This window comes from Vespa crabro, chromosome 13 (assembly GCF_910589235.1).
Source record: "Vespa crabro chromosome 13, iyVesCrab1.2, whole genome shotgun sequence".
In the NCBI taxonomy this organism is placed as follows: domain Eukaryota; kingdom Metazoa; phylum Arthropoda; class Insecta; order Hymenoptera; family Vespidae; genus Vespa; species Vespa crabro.
This window is the reverse complement of record NC_060967.1, coordinates 4083776-4099638: the sequence shown is the minus strand read 5'-3', so window position 1 is coordinate 4099638 and position 15863 is coordinate 4083776. Positions and strand designations below refer to the sequence as shown.

The window sequence follows — 15863 nt, the reverse complement described above, 5'->3', positions numbered from 1 at the left end:
AAACAATGCGACTACTGGTTTTAGGAATATTTCGACTTGTCGATGGAAAGTAATGTGAATACCTGTCGAACCAAAGCCCTTTTCGGAACTTGAAATGTTCCGACAAGTCGACAAGATGTGCGAGTGCTTCTTGAACCAATGCGATTGTCGGTCTTGGAAATATTTCGACGTATCGAGTGAAAAGTCGGCGAATGTCTCTCGTACCAATGCGATTGTCGATCTTGGAAATATTTCGACGTATCGAGTGAAAGGTCGGCGAATGTCTCTCGTACCAATGCGACTTTTGGACTTGGAAGTAATCAAACTAGTTGAGCGAAAGTTATGCTTGTGCCTTGTGAATTAATTCGATTGTCGGACTTAGAAATATTCCGACTATCCGATGGAAAGTTATATGCGTGACTATAGAACTATTCGATATAGAAATATTCCGACTAATCGAGAGAATTTTGTGCGAATGTCCCCAAATCAATGTGACTGTCGGGCTTGGAAATATTTCGACTAGTCGAGGGAAATTTATACAAGTTATTATGGACCAATGCGAAGGTCGTTCATGGAAATATCCCGATGAGACGTTGGAAATTTATCTAAATGTTTCTCGGACCAATGCTGCTATCGGACTAGGAAATATTACTACTATCCGAGGGAAAATTTAGCGAGTGACACTAGAACCAATGCGACATTCGGACATGAAAATATCCCGGATAGTCTAGGAAAAGTTATGCGAGTGACTTGAAAACCAATGCGACTTGGATATACTCCAAATAGTCAGAGGAAAAATTTTGCGAATGTCATTGGAAACAATGCGCCTTTCGGACCAAGAAATATTCCGAGTTTTCGGTAGAAAGTTATGCGATTGACTTGTGAACAAATGACCCTGTTGAACTTGGAAAAATTGAGACTAAGTGAGGGAATGTTCTGCTAGGGCACTTGAACCAATTCAAACGTTGGACCTTGATATATACCGACTTCTCGTCGAGTGCCTTTTGAAACGATGCGACTGTGTATATAGAAATATTCCTACATATCGGTGGAAATTTATACGATTTACTAGTAAACCAATGCGACTGTCGGACTTGGAAACATTCCCACAAATGGAAGAAAATTTAACCGAGTGCCTCCTAGTCGGGAGAAATTTACATAAATGCCTCACGAGCAAATACGGCTGCTGGATTTGGACATATTCCGACTTGTCGAGGGTAAGTTATGCGATTGCCTCTCGAGCCAATGCGGCTACCTGATTCGGAAATATTCCGAATAGTCGAGAAAGATTATGCGATTGACTCTCCAAACCAAGTGACTCTCGGACTTGGAAATATTCCGACTAGTCGAGGAAAAGTTATACGATTGCCTTGTGATCGAAAGCTACTATCGGAATTGGATATATTTCGTGTGGTCGAGGAAAATTAAGCGAGTGCTCCGCTAACCAATGCGGTTGTCGGACTTGGAAATATTTCGAATAGTCGAGTGAAGATAATGCGAGCAGTTCCCGACTCATTGCATCTGTCGCACTTGGAAATAACCCGACTAGTCAAACAAATGTTATTCGGGTGGCTCTGGAACAAAGCGGCTGTCGGTTTTAAAACTATTCTGCCTAGTCGAGTAAGAGTTATGCGAGTGACTTGTGAAACAATGCGATTGTCGGAATGGAAATATTACGCCTAGTCGAGGGAACGATATGCGAGTGCCTATCGTACCAAATTTGCTGTCGGAGCTATAAACATTCCGAATAGTCGAGGGAATGTTATTCGAGTGACTCGTTTACCAATGCGACCTTCGGACTAGGAATAATACCAACTAGTCGAGGGAAAAAAAAAGGAAACTTCGGGATGGCGCCACTACATCATGTCCCATTAATTAGACTCCCTCAATTCAGCTCTACGTGGCAGGAACCTGGAGCAACGTTGGTGGCACGTCTATGGGCCGCCCATCTCCTTCTTCTTTTTACGTAAGATTGCCCTCACGTAGCAGGCAACCTTGTTCCATTCCTTCTGCCCTCGCAGCATTTTCTCCACAATGTTTTCCGGCGAGATGTCTCCGAGCTCCTGCTCCAAGGCAAATCGTTCGACGCTCCAACGTGCACATATGAAAAATGTGTGGTGGGTGTCGTCGACGGTTGAGTCGCCATAGGGGCAGTTGCCATCTGTTACTTTCCTCATCTTTGCGAGGTAGGAGCGGAATAAGCCATATCCTGTCAGGAATTGGGTGAGATAGAAATCTACCTCTCCCACCTCCCGGTTTATCCAGTTCTCTAATCGACTGTCGGCAGTCCATCTGCCCCTAGTTTCTTGCTCACATCTGCTTTGCCAGGACTCGATGCTGGTAGACCTGGCGAGCTTTGATGCCTTCTTCTTACCCAAAACGGTCCTCTGCTGCTGGACGAATTGTCTCTCCTGGGCTAGTAGATCTATCGGGATTACCCTCGCGACCACTAGCACCGCGGGTTCAGAGACCGTGCGGTAGGACGGCGCGATTCGGAGAGCGCCCCTCTGTACCGCGGCTATACGCTTGCGATATTTCTCCTTTCGCAGCACCTCGGCCATATTTCTGCGCCGTACAGCATCACTGCTTCGGCGGCACGCATTGGCCATGAGTGTGCCCAGCGTAGCCACTAGTTTTGCCGCCTTGTCAGCTACCCTTAGTATATGCTCTCCGTAAGTGAGCTTACAATCGAGCATTACTCCTAGGTACCTGACAGACGGCTTAGTCTGGACCGTCGCGTCTCCTACGGTGAAGCTGCGCAAGGTGATGATGCGCTTCTTCGTTTGTAGCACGATCTCTGTTTTCACGGCTGCTAAGGGTAGCCCGATCTTCCATCCAGGAGATGACTCTGCGCATGACCTGGTTGAGCAGCAGCTGTGCCCCCTCCGTGTCTCTTGCAATTATGATAACTGCAATGTCATCTGCGTACCCAACCAAGAAAGCACCATCAGGGACTGCCATACGTAGGATACCGTTATAGAATATATTCCAGATATCCGGTCCTAGTATGGAGCCCTGAGCTGCCCCCGATGTCAATTCCAAGCTTCTTGGAACATCTCCAGTATTGTATTCTAGGAAGCGCTCGTTCAGGTAATCCCCGCGAATTCGGAGTAGGTACTCCGGAACTCTGAAATTACGTTCGAGCGCTTCCATTGCCAAGTCCCACCTGATGGAGTTGAAGGCATATCTCACGTCTAAGGTGGCCAGCAGATACAAAGGACGGGAATGGTGATTCCCGCGCTCCGTCATTTTAGCGGCCGTGACAACCTCCTGAACTGCGTGGATGGTGGAGAGGCCGGATCGAAATCCATAATGGCGGGCAGCGAGATCCCCCGCTGCACTCACGGCGTGCAGCCGTGGCCTAAGCAGCTTCTCCAGGAGCTTGCCAGCCGTATCGAGCATACAGATAGGCCTGTATGACGAAGCTGCATCTGCTGGACCCTTGCCCTTGCTGATGAGCACAAGCCTCGCTTTCTTCCACGGGGCGGGGAAGATGACCTCCCTGAGGCACATGTTGTACATGTTTAGCAAGAGCTCAGGGTGACTTTGCGCGACGGCTTTAATTAATTCTGCTGGAAGTCCGTCAGGACCTGGAGCTTTCTTCTTCCGCATAGATGATGCGGCCCTGAATAGCTCTTCTTCTGTAAATTGTGGCGCCTCGGTTATGCCGGGCGCAGCCATGCTAATCTCTCTCTTCGGCTGTGAAGGGAATAGAGTATGCACTATGTAATCCAACGTCCTCGCGTCCTAAGGGATTCCTTACGTTCGAGTCCCCAGCTTGCAAGTGACGATCTGATACCCTAATCCCCACGGATTCTGATCGACTTCCAGGCACAGCTCCTTCCAGCACCGTCGTTGACTGGTCTTGATGGACCATTTCATAGCTTTTTTGGCCACTTGATACTCTGCAGCCAGGGGAGCAGCGTCGAGATCGCGTCTCTTCGCTCGTTGTACTAAACGGCGAAGCCTTAATGCAGTCCACCAGTATGCAGGACGCCTCTGCCGTTTCGTGATCTTATTAGGCACCGCTATCGCGCAAGCCTTTTGGTTAAGCTGGATAGTTGCTGCAGTAATCATCCTGGCTTGTGCTGGTGGTGATAGACTCGCGGACGCATTTTTAAGAGATCTCCAACCTTCTTCAATGACCGAAGACAGCCTTTCTCGATCCATTCTTGCAATGTTCCACACGGGGGGTCGTTTTGCAATTGTCACGACTGACCTTCTATCGTGTACATCGAAGAGGATGTACTGATGATCGCTCCCGGTATAATCCTCCATTACACGCCAGCCTGCCACACTTGCCACAAGATGTTCGTTCGCTAGAGAGACGTCCGGAATCGTCTCTCTGTAGCCAGGTCTACGGAAGGTTGGTGTCGAGCCTGTGTTGAGAACTGATAGCTCTAGTCTCGACACCAACTCCATGATTCGTCTTCCTCTGGAGTTCGGCCTGGTCTCTCCCCATTCGAGAGCTATGGCATTGAGGTCTCCAGCCACAATGAGATCCCCTTGCATTTCCCGCAGCGAGTCTTCCCTATCGTCCAGTTTATTCTGGAAGTCTTCTATCCGGTCGTTCGAGGTGAGATAAACACTGACATAGGTCGTCGAGTTGTGTCTCACCCAAACGTAACCGCATCCGGATCCTTGATCCGACACATGTATTTGTCGGGGATCTGGGATCCAGATGGCTGCGATGCCCAATTCGTCTGCATACCATCCTAATCCCGCTCTGTCCTGGTACTGTTCGCTGAATGAAACAATATCAGCTTGTTTCTCAGAGCAGAGCTGGGTTAGGATGTGATGTACCGTTCTGCTCCTATTGAGATTACCCTAAAGTACTCTCATCTTGTCTTCCTCTTGTTGGCTGTTGCATGGGCCTCTTGGAAAGTTTTGCAGGCCCTTGATCCCGCCAAGTGCTTCTTAGGTTCATCAAAGTTTTTGGAGCATAAGAAGCAAGTAGGCTCGCTGACCTTGCAGTCTTTGATCTTGTGCCCCGTGCCGCCGCAAAAATAACAGAACTTACTGCGATCAGGGCCCTTGCACGAGGCGCTATGGTGACCATAGTTGAGACAGCGATAGCATCTTGTCACTTCTGCTCTTCGCCTGACCCTGCAGCTGACGAAACCGACCAGCACTCGGTCGACCTTTAAAAGCTTCGCAGCTGCTTCCTCTTCTAGTCGGACGAGGGCCAGGCGTTGTTGTCTCGCGTTGGGGTTCGTTAATTTCACCTCTAGTTTTCCCGCGTAGTCTGGCAAGGTCCTCTTTAGGGACTCCTCGACTTCCACCACCGATGTGCAGCAATCGCAGTCCCGTATCTCCAGCGTAGCTCTAGGGACCAGTTCCGTGATGCTGCTCATTTCTCCAACTTCTTTCCTCAGGGTTTCTGCGAAAGAGGACCTGATATGCGCAGTGGTCTTTTTACGTTCGAGAAGAACTCCTCCAGTTCTGGTCTGCCGGACCGATCTAACGTCTACCCCTGTTCCGTTGGTTTTGAAGCGCTGGTGAATGGCTCCGACTACGTCTGCGTATGATTTACCTTGCGCAGGTTTCAGGAGGATCGCGTCCGGCCTTGTTCTCTTTCTCGGCCTGTCCTCCGATTTGCTAGGCTTCTTTTTCTCCTGCTGTGGGAGATTCATCACCTTCGTCGTTGGTTTATCTTTATATCTTCTCTTCTTAACGACCCCCGTCCACTTGGTGGCTTCGGTCGTCGTCGTCTCTTGCCTTGGTCTTTTGAGGCTTTCTTGAGGCAACTGCGGCGGGCTTGTGGCTACACTTTTAATAGCGCCAGCATCAATTATAGAATTTGCCCAAGGACTCTGAGAAACTCGGGCGAGGATCCTCGCTCGCTTATTGACCATTCTTCGAGATTTATAAATGAACTCGAGGCTGTCTATGATGTCCTCCAGTTCTGGGAGCCCTTGCTTAATAGCGTTGTTTACGTTGGGCTGTCTAGTAATAGCCGTCTTCATTTTCGCAAGGAGTACTTTCGTTTGCGCGAGTTTCTCACTCTCTCCATCTTGTGATGTTCCCATCGCAGGCTGGATAGATGACGTCAGGCCGGAGAACCGCGTGCTATCAACGACCCTGGCAGCCAATTGCCACTCCTCATATCTTACCCTTCCTGGCGCCATAGCCACACCGCAGGCCAGGTCGCCTACCTGTGGTGCTCTTCCTGTAGCAATATCCAGAGTTGGGGCCAAATTGCCTACCCCAAGCTCCTGGCAGTTGCTGGATGACGACGGCGGGTGGCCTGCCCTAACACCACCTGACACCGCCGTGGCGTGGGTGTCCCTCCCACGCTCGCTTTTACCTTTTTCTGTACTATCCATCATAAGAAATATAATTAATTATTGGGAGGAAAGCTCCCCAAAGGAAAGGAAAGGAATGGAAGGAAGCTTGAGAGTGAGAGAAAGAATAGAGAAAGATCCAAAAGAAGAACAAAGATAGGAATAGCCGTACAAGAGCATTCACACGCCATTCACATAGTCCCTTTTAGTCGCCTCCTACGACAATCAGGGAGTACTGTGGGAGTATTCTACTTCCCCCTATCCACAGGGGAAAATAATAATAATAATAATAATAATAATAATAATAATAATAATAATAATAATAACTTTGAGAATGATAATTATAACATTTATAATAACAATAAGAATAATACCAATATTGGTAGGAATAATAACAATAACATTAATAATAACAATAAAAATTATAACAATAGTGGTAGGAATAATAACAATAACATTAACAATAACAATAATGATAATGTGTCGTCTACAGTTGTGTCTTTTATAGTTCCAGGGTAACCGAAGTGCCAGCAGCCTTCCAGTTACACTATCCTTATCACGCGCCTCTTTTTCTATCAATTTTTTCGGAATCTTACACGGGAGCGAAGCTCCTTGTTCTTCTTTTTTCTTCATTATAGGGTAGTCGAACTGCTCTAGGATTGATTTACTTTAACTTACTTAAAATGATGAGAGGGGCTTCAAGCATCGTTCTTTGCGTCTATATTTCTTTCGTGGGCTCCTGACTCTGCTACTGATCCTTAATCGTTTTAGTGCTAAATAATTTTTGCAAGAATGCAGGAACATTGCGGTACATATTTTGTTTTCTTTAAAGGAAAAAAAAAAGAAAAATAATGTTCTCAAATAAATCACTCTCATTTAGACAAATATCAATCAATTTTAATATTTCTATTTGTATTATTAAGAAAAAATGTTAATTGTGATTTTGAATAAGAAAAAATAAACATAAAATTGTTTTTTTTTTAATTAAAATTTATAAAAAAAAAACAAAGTTTATTGATCTTTTCTTATGATCAGCGCGTAAAGGATGATTTTGATTAGGGGAAGATCACTGACTCTTACGTGAAGAATTTATATATAACAACTATGTTTTGCCGCACAAATAGCGTGAAGGCCTTTCTTACAGCGAGCACAAATAAGGCGGGATCGCTTGATCCCATTCCTTCTGTTACTACACACCACACATTGTCGTAAGTTACGTCCCGGTAATTTTTCAAGCGCAAATTTTCTTTTTTCTTTTCGTATTCAAAATTTCCTTTCTTTTCCTTGATCGTCACACTATTAGTATCCACATTGGATGAAATCAATATGGCTGGGTTAAGTTTGGACTTTTTGTTCCTAAAAGAGCACATCAATACATTTTTATATGCCATGTATTTCGCTTCTCCTACGATTTCTTTCTTAGCTTCTGGAGGAATCTCTTTTCTGTGACGTCTAATTGCTCCAGTTAGATATATATTTCGTTTCAAAAGGCTTTTTGCCAAAAGTAAACTTGTGTAAAAATTATCTGTAAACAGATGATAGCCTTTGATAATTTCAGATAATTTCCAATATTAACATAAATAACATAAATAACATAAATAACAGATAATTTCCAATTGAAAGTAATTTTTGCACTACCGTAAATTACACTGAAACTCGCAGCGCAAAAGCGTCGTGGTTTTTCGAGACAAACGATCGCAGCCGCGCAGCAGTCAAACGGTTAAATTGGTTCCTTCTTTTTAACGATAGCTGAGGAGTATTAGGACGAAAAAATGCTAGGTATTCGACACACTTTTCTTCCCTTTTACAATTTAATTTATTAAATGTAAAATCGGTGATGGAAATTTACAAGAATATAAAAATATAAGTCTTAAGTATCGTAACTGCTAGGTTTAAAGAATTGTGCTTAGCGACTGACTGTAACGAGTAACGACTGATTGCAACAAACTGATCTAGTAGGCTAGCAACGATGAATTTATTTAGACGACTGCGAATGATGAAGTCCTGACGATGAAGTCCTGACGATGAAGTGCTGACGATGAAGTATTTTCTGCTGCGGGCTTACCTGCAGCGTCTAGTCGCTTATGCACTTACTGTGTACGCGTCTCGCCTGCACGCACTTCCTTGCACGAGTCGTTCTTGCACGTTTTCCTGTCGTCAAGGCCGATAAGCCATAAGGCCGTTACGCTGTTCCTGCATGTACTTCCTTGATCAGCTTTATCTCTGTACTCGTGGCTCTTGGGCGCGTTTCGCTGCCAAGGGTAGAAGAGGTATGATGCATCTGCGTTCCTGCACGTACTTTTTGTCCTCCCTTGTCTTCTCGTATTTCTTTACTACGTGGTTTGTAAATAGTTCTAAATTACTTATCAACTACAAGCTGCAAACGGTTATTCTTATGGGAATGATAGAGGAGAAACAAATGAAAAATGGTATCGCTCTACATGCACGCGTATTCGTATCTATTCTCAGGATTTCTAAGAATCTAAGGATTTCTCTTCTTTAAGGTGTCTTTTATAGTTTCTGATTGACCTACGCACGAAGACGTGACACCTCCTCCTTTAAAGTATTCGCTCGGAGTTCGTGTGCTTCGGTGACTTAGTACTCCATGCTGCAATTATTTTCTCAAAGATAGGGTATTTTACCGTTGTCCTTGCGGTGGGGGTCGGAGTCGCCTCGCTTCCTTCTGCTAATGGGTCGTTCACTTTTGACACTTACATTGGTTTCGTTGTCGTTCCTAACCTTGTCCTTGCGGCCCCTCAGTGATCGTTGTCATCCCAAAAATAAAAGCAGATGTGTCAATGAACTCCAGATTGCGTCTAGCTGGTGTAAACTCCAACCATACACTGAGTGAAGCACGTATTTTCGATCCATCAACACACATTTTAATGCCCTTTAAATAGTCCGATAACTCTGGCACTCGTTGATCTGAAAACTAAAAATCCTTGTCACAATTTCGAGAGGATGTTCTTGGTTATTTTATTGAGATCACCTTCATCTAGTAGATTGTACAATGCGATGGTGTTTGGTGGAACATGGTGTCCAGTTGCTCCTCTCGTAATTGTATTTAGAAGACTAGGTCTTTCTGACGGAAACGTAATGTGATCTTTTAGATTCTCCAGGTCTTGTTGTGAGTAGATTCCGCTCGTCATCAAATGGTACGTATTCGTGTACTTTCAGACAGGCTTTATTATAGGATGAAGGATTTGCGGAGAAAGGACCTCCACTGGTTTCGGTGTAAGTCAATACCAATTTCCTTCCAAGGAAAACATGGGTGGTAATAGGCTATTGCATTCCCTGACTGTTCCCGACTTCACTAATATCCTTGATTTCGGTGTTAGAAATAAACTGGCATTTTGCTGATGGAATTCGTCCTTTGCTGATGGTATTTCCAGTATGAATAATTTTGGATGTTCGCTTTTGAGCAACGTGTAATCATATAGATGGTACTCGTCCCTTCTTTCTAATGCAAACGTGATATCGTGGGTAGTCAGCGTGTAGATGTCTGGTAAGGTTTCTGTTTGCCTAGATACTGCTAATTTTTTAGCTAACCCTTCATGCAACACATTATAGTGTTCGAAGTTACATGTCGAGTCAGGATGCGTGGTCCAGAATGCGCTCCCTTCTTCCTCAGTGATGCAATTTCCTTCGGAAAAAGCGTATTTAGTTTCTTTTTGGAGAATCACATTATTTTCCTCTATTTTTATTGTGGCATAATATTCTTTTAAATTTACTTTTATAGACGCTTGCATTACGTCGTCCCAGGTACCTTATGGGTCGGCATATTGTGTTCCAGTGCAGTTTCTATCTGTTCCTATAGATTCGGCCAACGTCACGCATCGATGTTCCTTGATATTGATTTTTATTCCAACTATTTGTAGAAGGGAAGTTACGGCTAGAATTCCTGTGTTGAATGCCATACGATTAAATTCGTAGTGTCCATGTGGTGTCGAGAATGTTGTTTTTTGCCTACCTTTTGGATGCATTTCGATCTGATGGAAACTCGATTTGAGGTCGAAAATTGAGAAATACTTTGCAGATCCTAACTGATCTAAAATTTCTGTAATATTAGGTAGTGGGTACGCATCCCCTACCGTTTTCTCGTTCAATCCTTTATTATCTATTACTACTCGCCACTTTGGGTTTCCCTTTGAATCTGCTTTCTTGGGAACTACCCAGATGGGTGAATTATACGACGAAAGTGATGGCTGGATTATTACATCTGTCAGGAGTTCTTTTGTTTGTTTATCAATTTCTTCTTTGTGGATAGGTGGAAATCTATATTGTTTAGTGTGTTTCGGAATCTCGTCCGTTGTTATAATTCGGTGGTTTATTATAGGGGTGCTTCCTAACGATTCTCCAGGAAGGTGAAAACAATCCGCGTTGATGGCTAGTAGTCTTTCTACACTTTCTCTTTCCTTTTTATTTAGGTGTTTGAGTCGTAGAAAAAATCGTACCTACTCTATTCTATTCTGGCCCATAGGTTTATTTATTTTCTTTTCTATTGGACTTGTATTTTTGATAACTACAGAGGCGACAGTTACAGCCCTAATAGATGCGATCGGACAACCTTCTCCTAACTCTTTAATTCCTCAATCCACTGACTTGGCCTTACTTAGGTCGTGGATCTCGCATCGCTGAAGTTTTAAAGGGGGAATTATGTCAAAATCTCTTTCCGTAGTATTAATGACATTGAGACACGTCTGACCTCGGTCATTTTTGACTAACACGTCTCCTATAAATATACCCGGGGGAGTTTCGAGTCTGGATATGTAACCCTCTTTAACTTCATCGTTCTCGATGCGACAACGAAATATTGTGTTTGACCTCGCGGGAGCGCGATTTACTTCCCGATCTATGAACGGAATTTTTTTATCAGGTAGCTCTAATGATTCTTTGGAGTAATTTACGTTCGGGCCAATTTCTCCAAGGAATCCACTGCAAGGAATAAATATACCGTCCTGACCGATAGGAAAGGCAGGGTCCACTACTTGGAAGGTTATAGATTTATTGAGGAGATCTATTATAATAGAGCCTTGTGTGGCTATGTGGTTACTAGTTATTCCACTAATTCTTATAGCTTCCTCCTCATTTATTGCCATTCCGTTTCTAATAGTGTTTGCTTTGATGATATTCATTTCTGAACCCGTATCTATCATAAATTTCCTTTGTCCGTGGAAAATAGCTGAATTAAGAAATATCGAAGGGGCTTTGGCAGTTGGGCAATAATTGACCACATTTATTCGTTTGTGCCGGTTGCTATCGTGGCTTGTTTCGGACGAATGTACTTGGTCGCGGGCCCGCCCACATTGTTGCGAGTCGAGCCGCCTTCAGCGTTTTAGGCACATGGATGCCTAAATTTCGGCGGCTATCGTCGAATGCCTCTTTCCAGCATTCGTCTTTCGAGTGTCCTGTTCGGTTAAAGTAGTCGCATTTTATCTTAACTTTTAGGCTAGCGGGGCGTGACGCATTCTTTTTCGACTCTATCTTAACATTTTTCCCTTTGGGAGGTGTTGGTAGCTCTTTCTTCTGGCGATCGAATCGCGGTAATTCTCTTGTGCGTGGAGGAGGACTAGTTGCTACTTTCGCATACGTAATTGGCCACGAAATAGACCAGAATTTCGCGGACTGGTGTCCCCTTTTTCCGCACGACTTACATTTCGATTCCTCGACAGCTATCGTTCGCACGGCTAGGGTCTTATTCCTATCAGGGGATTCAGCCCTTTCTTGATCTCACACGATCACTTGAGCTACACGGATGAGAGCGTTCGATGCGGAAGTGAAATCATAGCATCGCTCCATAATAAGCGGGATCCTAAGTTTCGGCGGAAACCCGTTCATGAAGCTGTCTCGACTTCAATTTTATGCTTTTCCTCGGAAGAGATCCCATTCTCTTTGTTTTGGCGGTATTGATTCTTTCTCTATGATGGCCTGTCTCAAATCGCGTATACTGCCTATGTAATCTAGGACGTGTTCGCTCGATTTTTTATACGTGCTACTGAGTAAAACTCTGTAGTAATTCACAGACCTCGAAGGTTGAAATGCTGTTGAAAAGGTCTCTATTAGTTCTTCTACTGTGGTGATATTTTCTTTATCTACCACCAAGTAAGCGTGTCCTTCTAATTTAGTGTGGATAGCCCGTACTAGAGTCTGCTCAGCTTCGGCTGACAGGATCTATCCGAAGAGACACATGGCTCGTTTACATGTACGCGTAAAGTGAAGAACCGGCAAATTGTGGTCGTAGAAGTTAGGGATGCCTTCCGTTATATCTCTCAATTTGAGCTGTGGCATTTGTCTAGGTACAGCAGTCGGTCTGTATTATGCATGTTGCCTACTTCCCGATTCATTATTTAATTTCCTTTTGAATTGGTCAAGTTCTCGCCAGAAGTTATAGATATCGAATTGGAGGTGACAATCTCTTCTGGAAGATCAAAGACTCTCTTCGCGACGGATTGGCATATGTCAAACATTAAGAACGATGGCAATAACAATATCAATAACTGTAATAGTAAGAATAACATTAACAATAATAATAATAATAATAATAATAATAATAATAATTATAAGAATAATAGCAATAACAATAACATTAACAGTAACACTAGAAATAATAACAATAACAATACCAATAATAACAATAACAATAAGAATAATACCAATAAGAATAACAATAAGAATTACAACAATAAAAATAACAATAAGAATAAAAACAATAGCAACAATAATAACAATACTAAAAATTTCATTAACAATAACAATATCAATAACAATAATAACAATAATAATAGCAATTAGAGTAATAATAATAACAATAAAAATAACAACAAGAATAATAATAATATTTTTAAGAATAATAACAAGAACAATAGAATTATGGATATTAAAATCTAATTATGAAAAATACAGGAACATAGAAGGCATAACAAAAACAATAAGGAAAAGAAGACTGCAATTTTTTGGCCATATTTGTAGAATGGATGATTCCAGATTAACAAAAAGGATACTCATGTACCTTTGGGAGAAAAAGGTAATAACTAGCTGGATTTAAGAGATAAAGAAAGATCTAGAAAGAAATAATATAAGTGAAGAAGAAACTATAGACAGAGAGATTTTTAGAAAGAGGGTATTAAGCATAAAAGGATTCCAAGGAAGATTAAAGAAAAAACCTGGTGCGAAGTGGTCTGAGGACAGAAAAAAACAGCATAGTGAAAAGTTGAAGGAATGTTGGAGGGAACGAAAAAGAAAACAGCTAAGTGTGAAGAATAGAAATTGGCACGCGGTCTCTAGCAGGCTACATCGAAAGAAGAAGAAGAAAAACAATAACAATACAAATAACGATAACAACAACAATAACAATAACAATAAGAATATGAACAAGAATAATAATAACAGTAACAATAACAATAACATAAGAATAGTAACAATAACTGTAGAAATAATAACCATAACAATAACAATAAAAATAAAAACAATAACAATAACAATAATAACAATAAGAATAACAACAATAATAATATCAATAACAATAACGATAATAACAATAACAATAACAATAACAATAATAACAATAAGAATAACAACAATAATAATATCAATAACAATAACGATAATAACATTAACAATAACGATAATAACATTAATAATAACGATAATAATAATAACAATAACAATTAAAATAACAATAAAAATAAAAATGATAGCAATAATAAGAACAATAAGAATAATAAAAATAGCAATAATATTAACAATAAGAGTAATATAAATAACAATAACAATAAGAATAATCACGATAACAATAACAATAACAATAATAATAATAACAAAAACAATAACAATAAGAATAATAACGATAAGAATAACAAGTATAGTAACATTAACAGCAATAATAATAACATTTACAATAACGATAAAAATAAAAACAATAACAAATACAATAATAATAACAATAAGAATAATAACAATAACAATAACAATAAAAATAATAACAATAACAATAACAATGGCAATGACAATAACAATAACAATAACAATAACAAAAATAATAACAATAATAATAACAATAACATTAAAAAGAAAGATAGCGTTACAGTAGCATTGAAGGACGCTGAAAAAGGAGACAGTATCTTTTAGAGTCTTGGGTAAATATAATATTATTAATATTATAATATTAACGTTATTAACGTTATTATTATTTTTATTATTATTAGTATTATCGTTTCTATCGTAATTATTATTATTATTTTATTTATTATTATAACTATTATCGATATTTTTTTATATCTATTATTATTATTATTATTATCTATATCTGTATTATCGTTTTTATTATTATTATTGTAATATTATCATTATTATCGTTATTATTATTATTATTATTATTACTATCTTTATTATCATTAGTATTGTTATTTTTATTATAATTATTATTATTAATCTTAATATTATCGTTCCTATATTTATTTTTGGCAGGATGGCAGACCACGGCCTGCTGCTAGATCTCGAAAAAACGGAAATTCTTTACAAAGAGGAAAAATCATCTTTACAAAGAGGAGAATAAACATCACCCAAGAATCAGCTTAGTAATCGTTGGAGTCATACCAATTGCGCTATTGATGAAAGAACGTAAATAGGTACACATCAGGAAAACCGAGGTTGGTAAGGCGGTACAAAACAAAGAGGAGAGAGAAAAAACCTTTCGCTGCTGGCAGACGTCCTGGGAACACGAGTTGAGAGGACACTGTACTGCGAGATTGATCAAAGACGTGGACGGAGAGACGACACGATGAGACCAACTATTACTATTACTTTTACTACTATTACTACAACTATTACTTGATTCAGTTCCCGAGCGGGCATGGATACTTCCGAGCTTACTCATATAAGATGGGCCGGGGAAGAACACAAGAGTGCCTGTATTACCCAAGAATAAAAAACGACGTGGAGCATATCTTTTTCCACTGTGACCGATGGGCGCAACGCAAGCGAGAGTTGGAGATAAAAATCAGACAAATGATTTCCGATGGCATAGTGGAGAACATAGTCAAAAAAGAGGAACGCTGGAACTTGTAAGCCTACTGGGTGCAGGACATTCTCTGAACAAAAAAACAGACTTAGACCGCACCTGCTAGATAAATAGGAAAGAAGTAGGAACAGAGAGCAGCGAGTCTAAAGGGCGAACAAAAATTAGACTAGCCCGAAGTAATGTGATAAAAGGTGCCGGGCTAGTGACCAGCAGCAGCAGGAGGTGTTTTAGTCGATCTAGAAATGAGTCCGACACTACGGACAAGTAGTTGTCTCAGTGCGTAAATCCATTTTATCTCCTACGTCAAAAAAAATATTATTATTGTTATTATAATCGTTATTATTGTTGTTCTTATTATTATTGTTATTATTATTGTTATTATTATTGTTATTAGTATTATTGTTATTATTATTGTTATTATTATTGTATTGTTATTATTATTGTTGTTGTTATTATTATTGTTGTTATTATTATTGTCATTATTGTGATTGTTATTGTTTTTATAGTTAATTTTATTGTTGCTATTACTTTTATTGTTATTTTTATTGTTAGTGTTGTTATTGTTGTTATTGGTATTGCTA

General features: G+C 40.7%; 1 protein-coding gene across 1 annotated transcript; it reads right to left on the bottom strand.

Moving 5' to 3' along the window:
- Positions 1–1913: 1913 nt before the first annotated feature.
- LOC124428802 lies at positions 1914–2675 on the bottom strand. The gene has a single exon (XM_046973306.1). The coding sequence runs from the start codon at positions 2673–2675 to the stop codon at positions 1914–1916; it is 762 nt and encodes a 253-aa protein (XP_046829262.1).
- Between the last annotated feature and the right edge of the window lie 13188 nt (positions 2676–15863).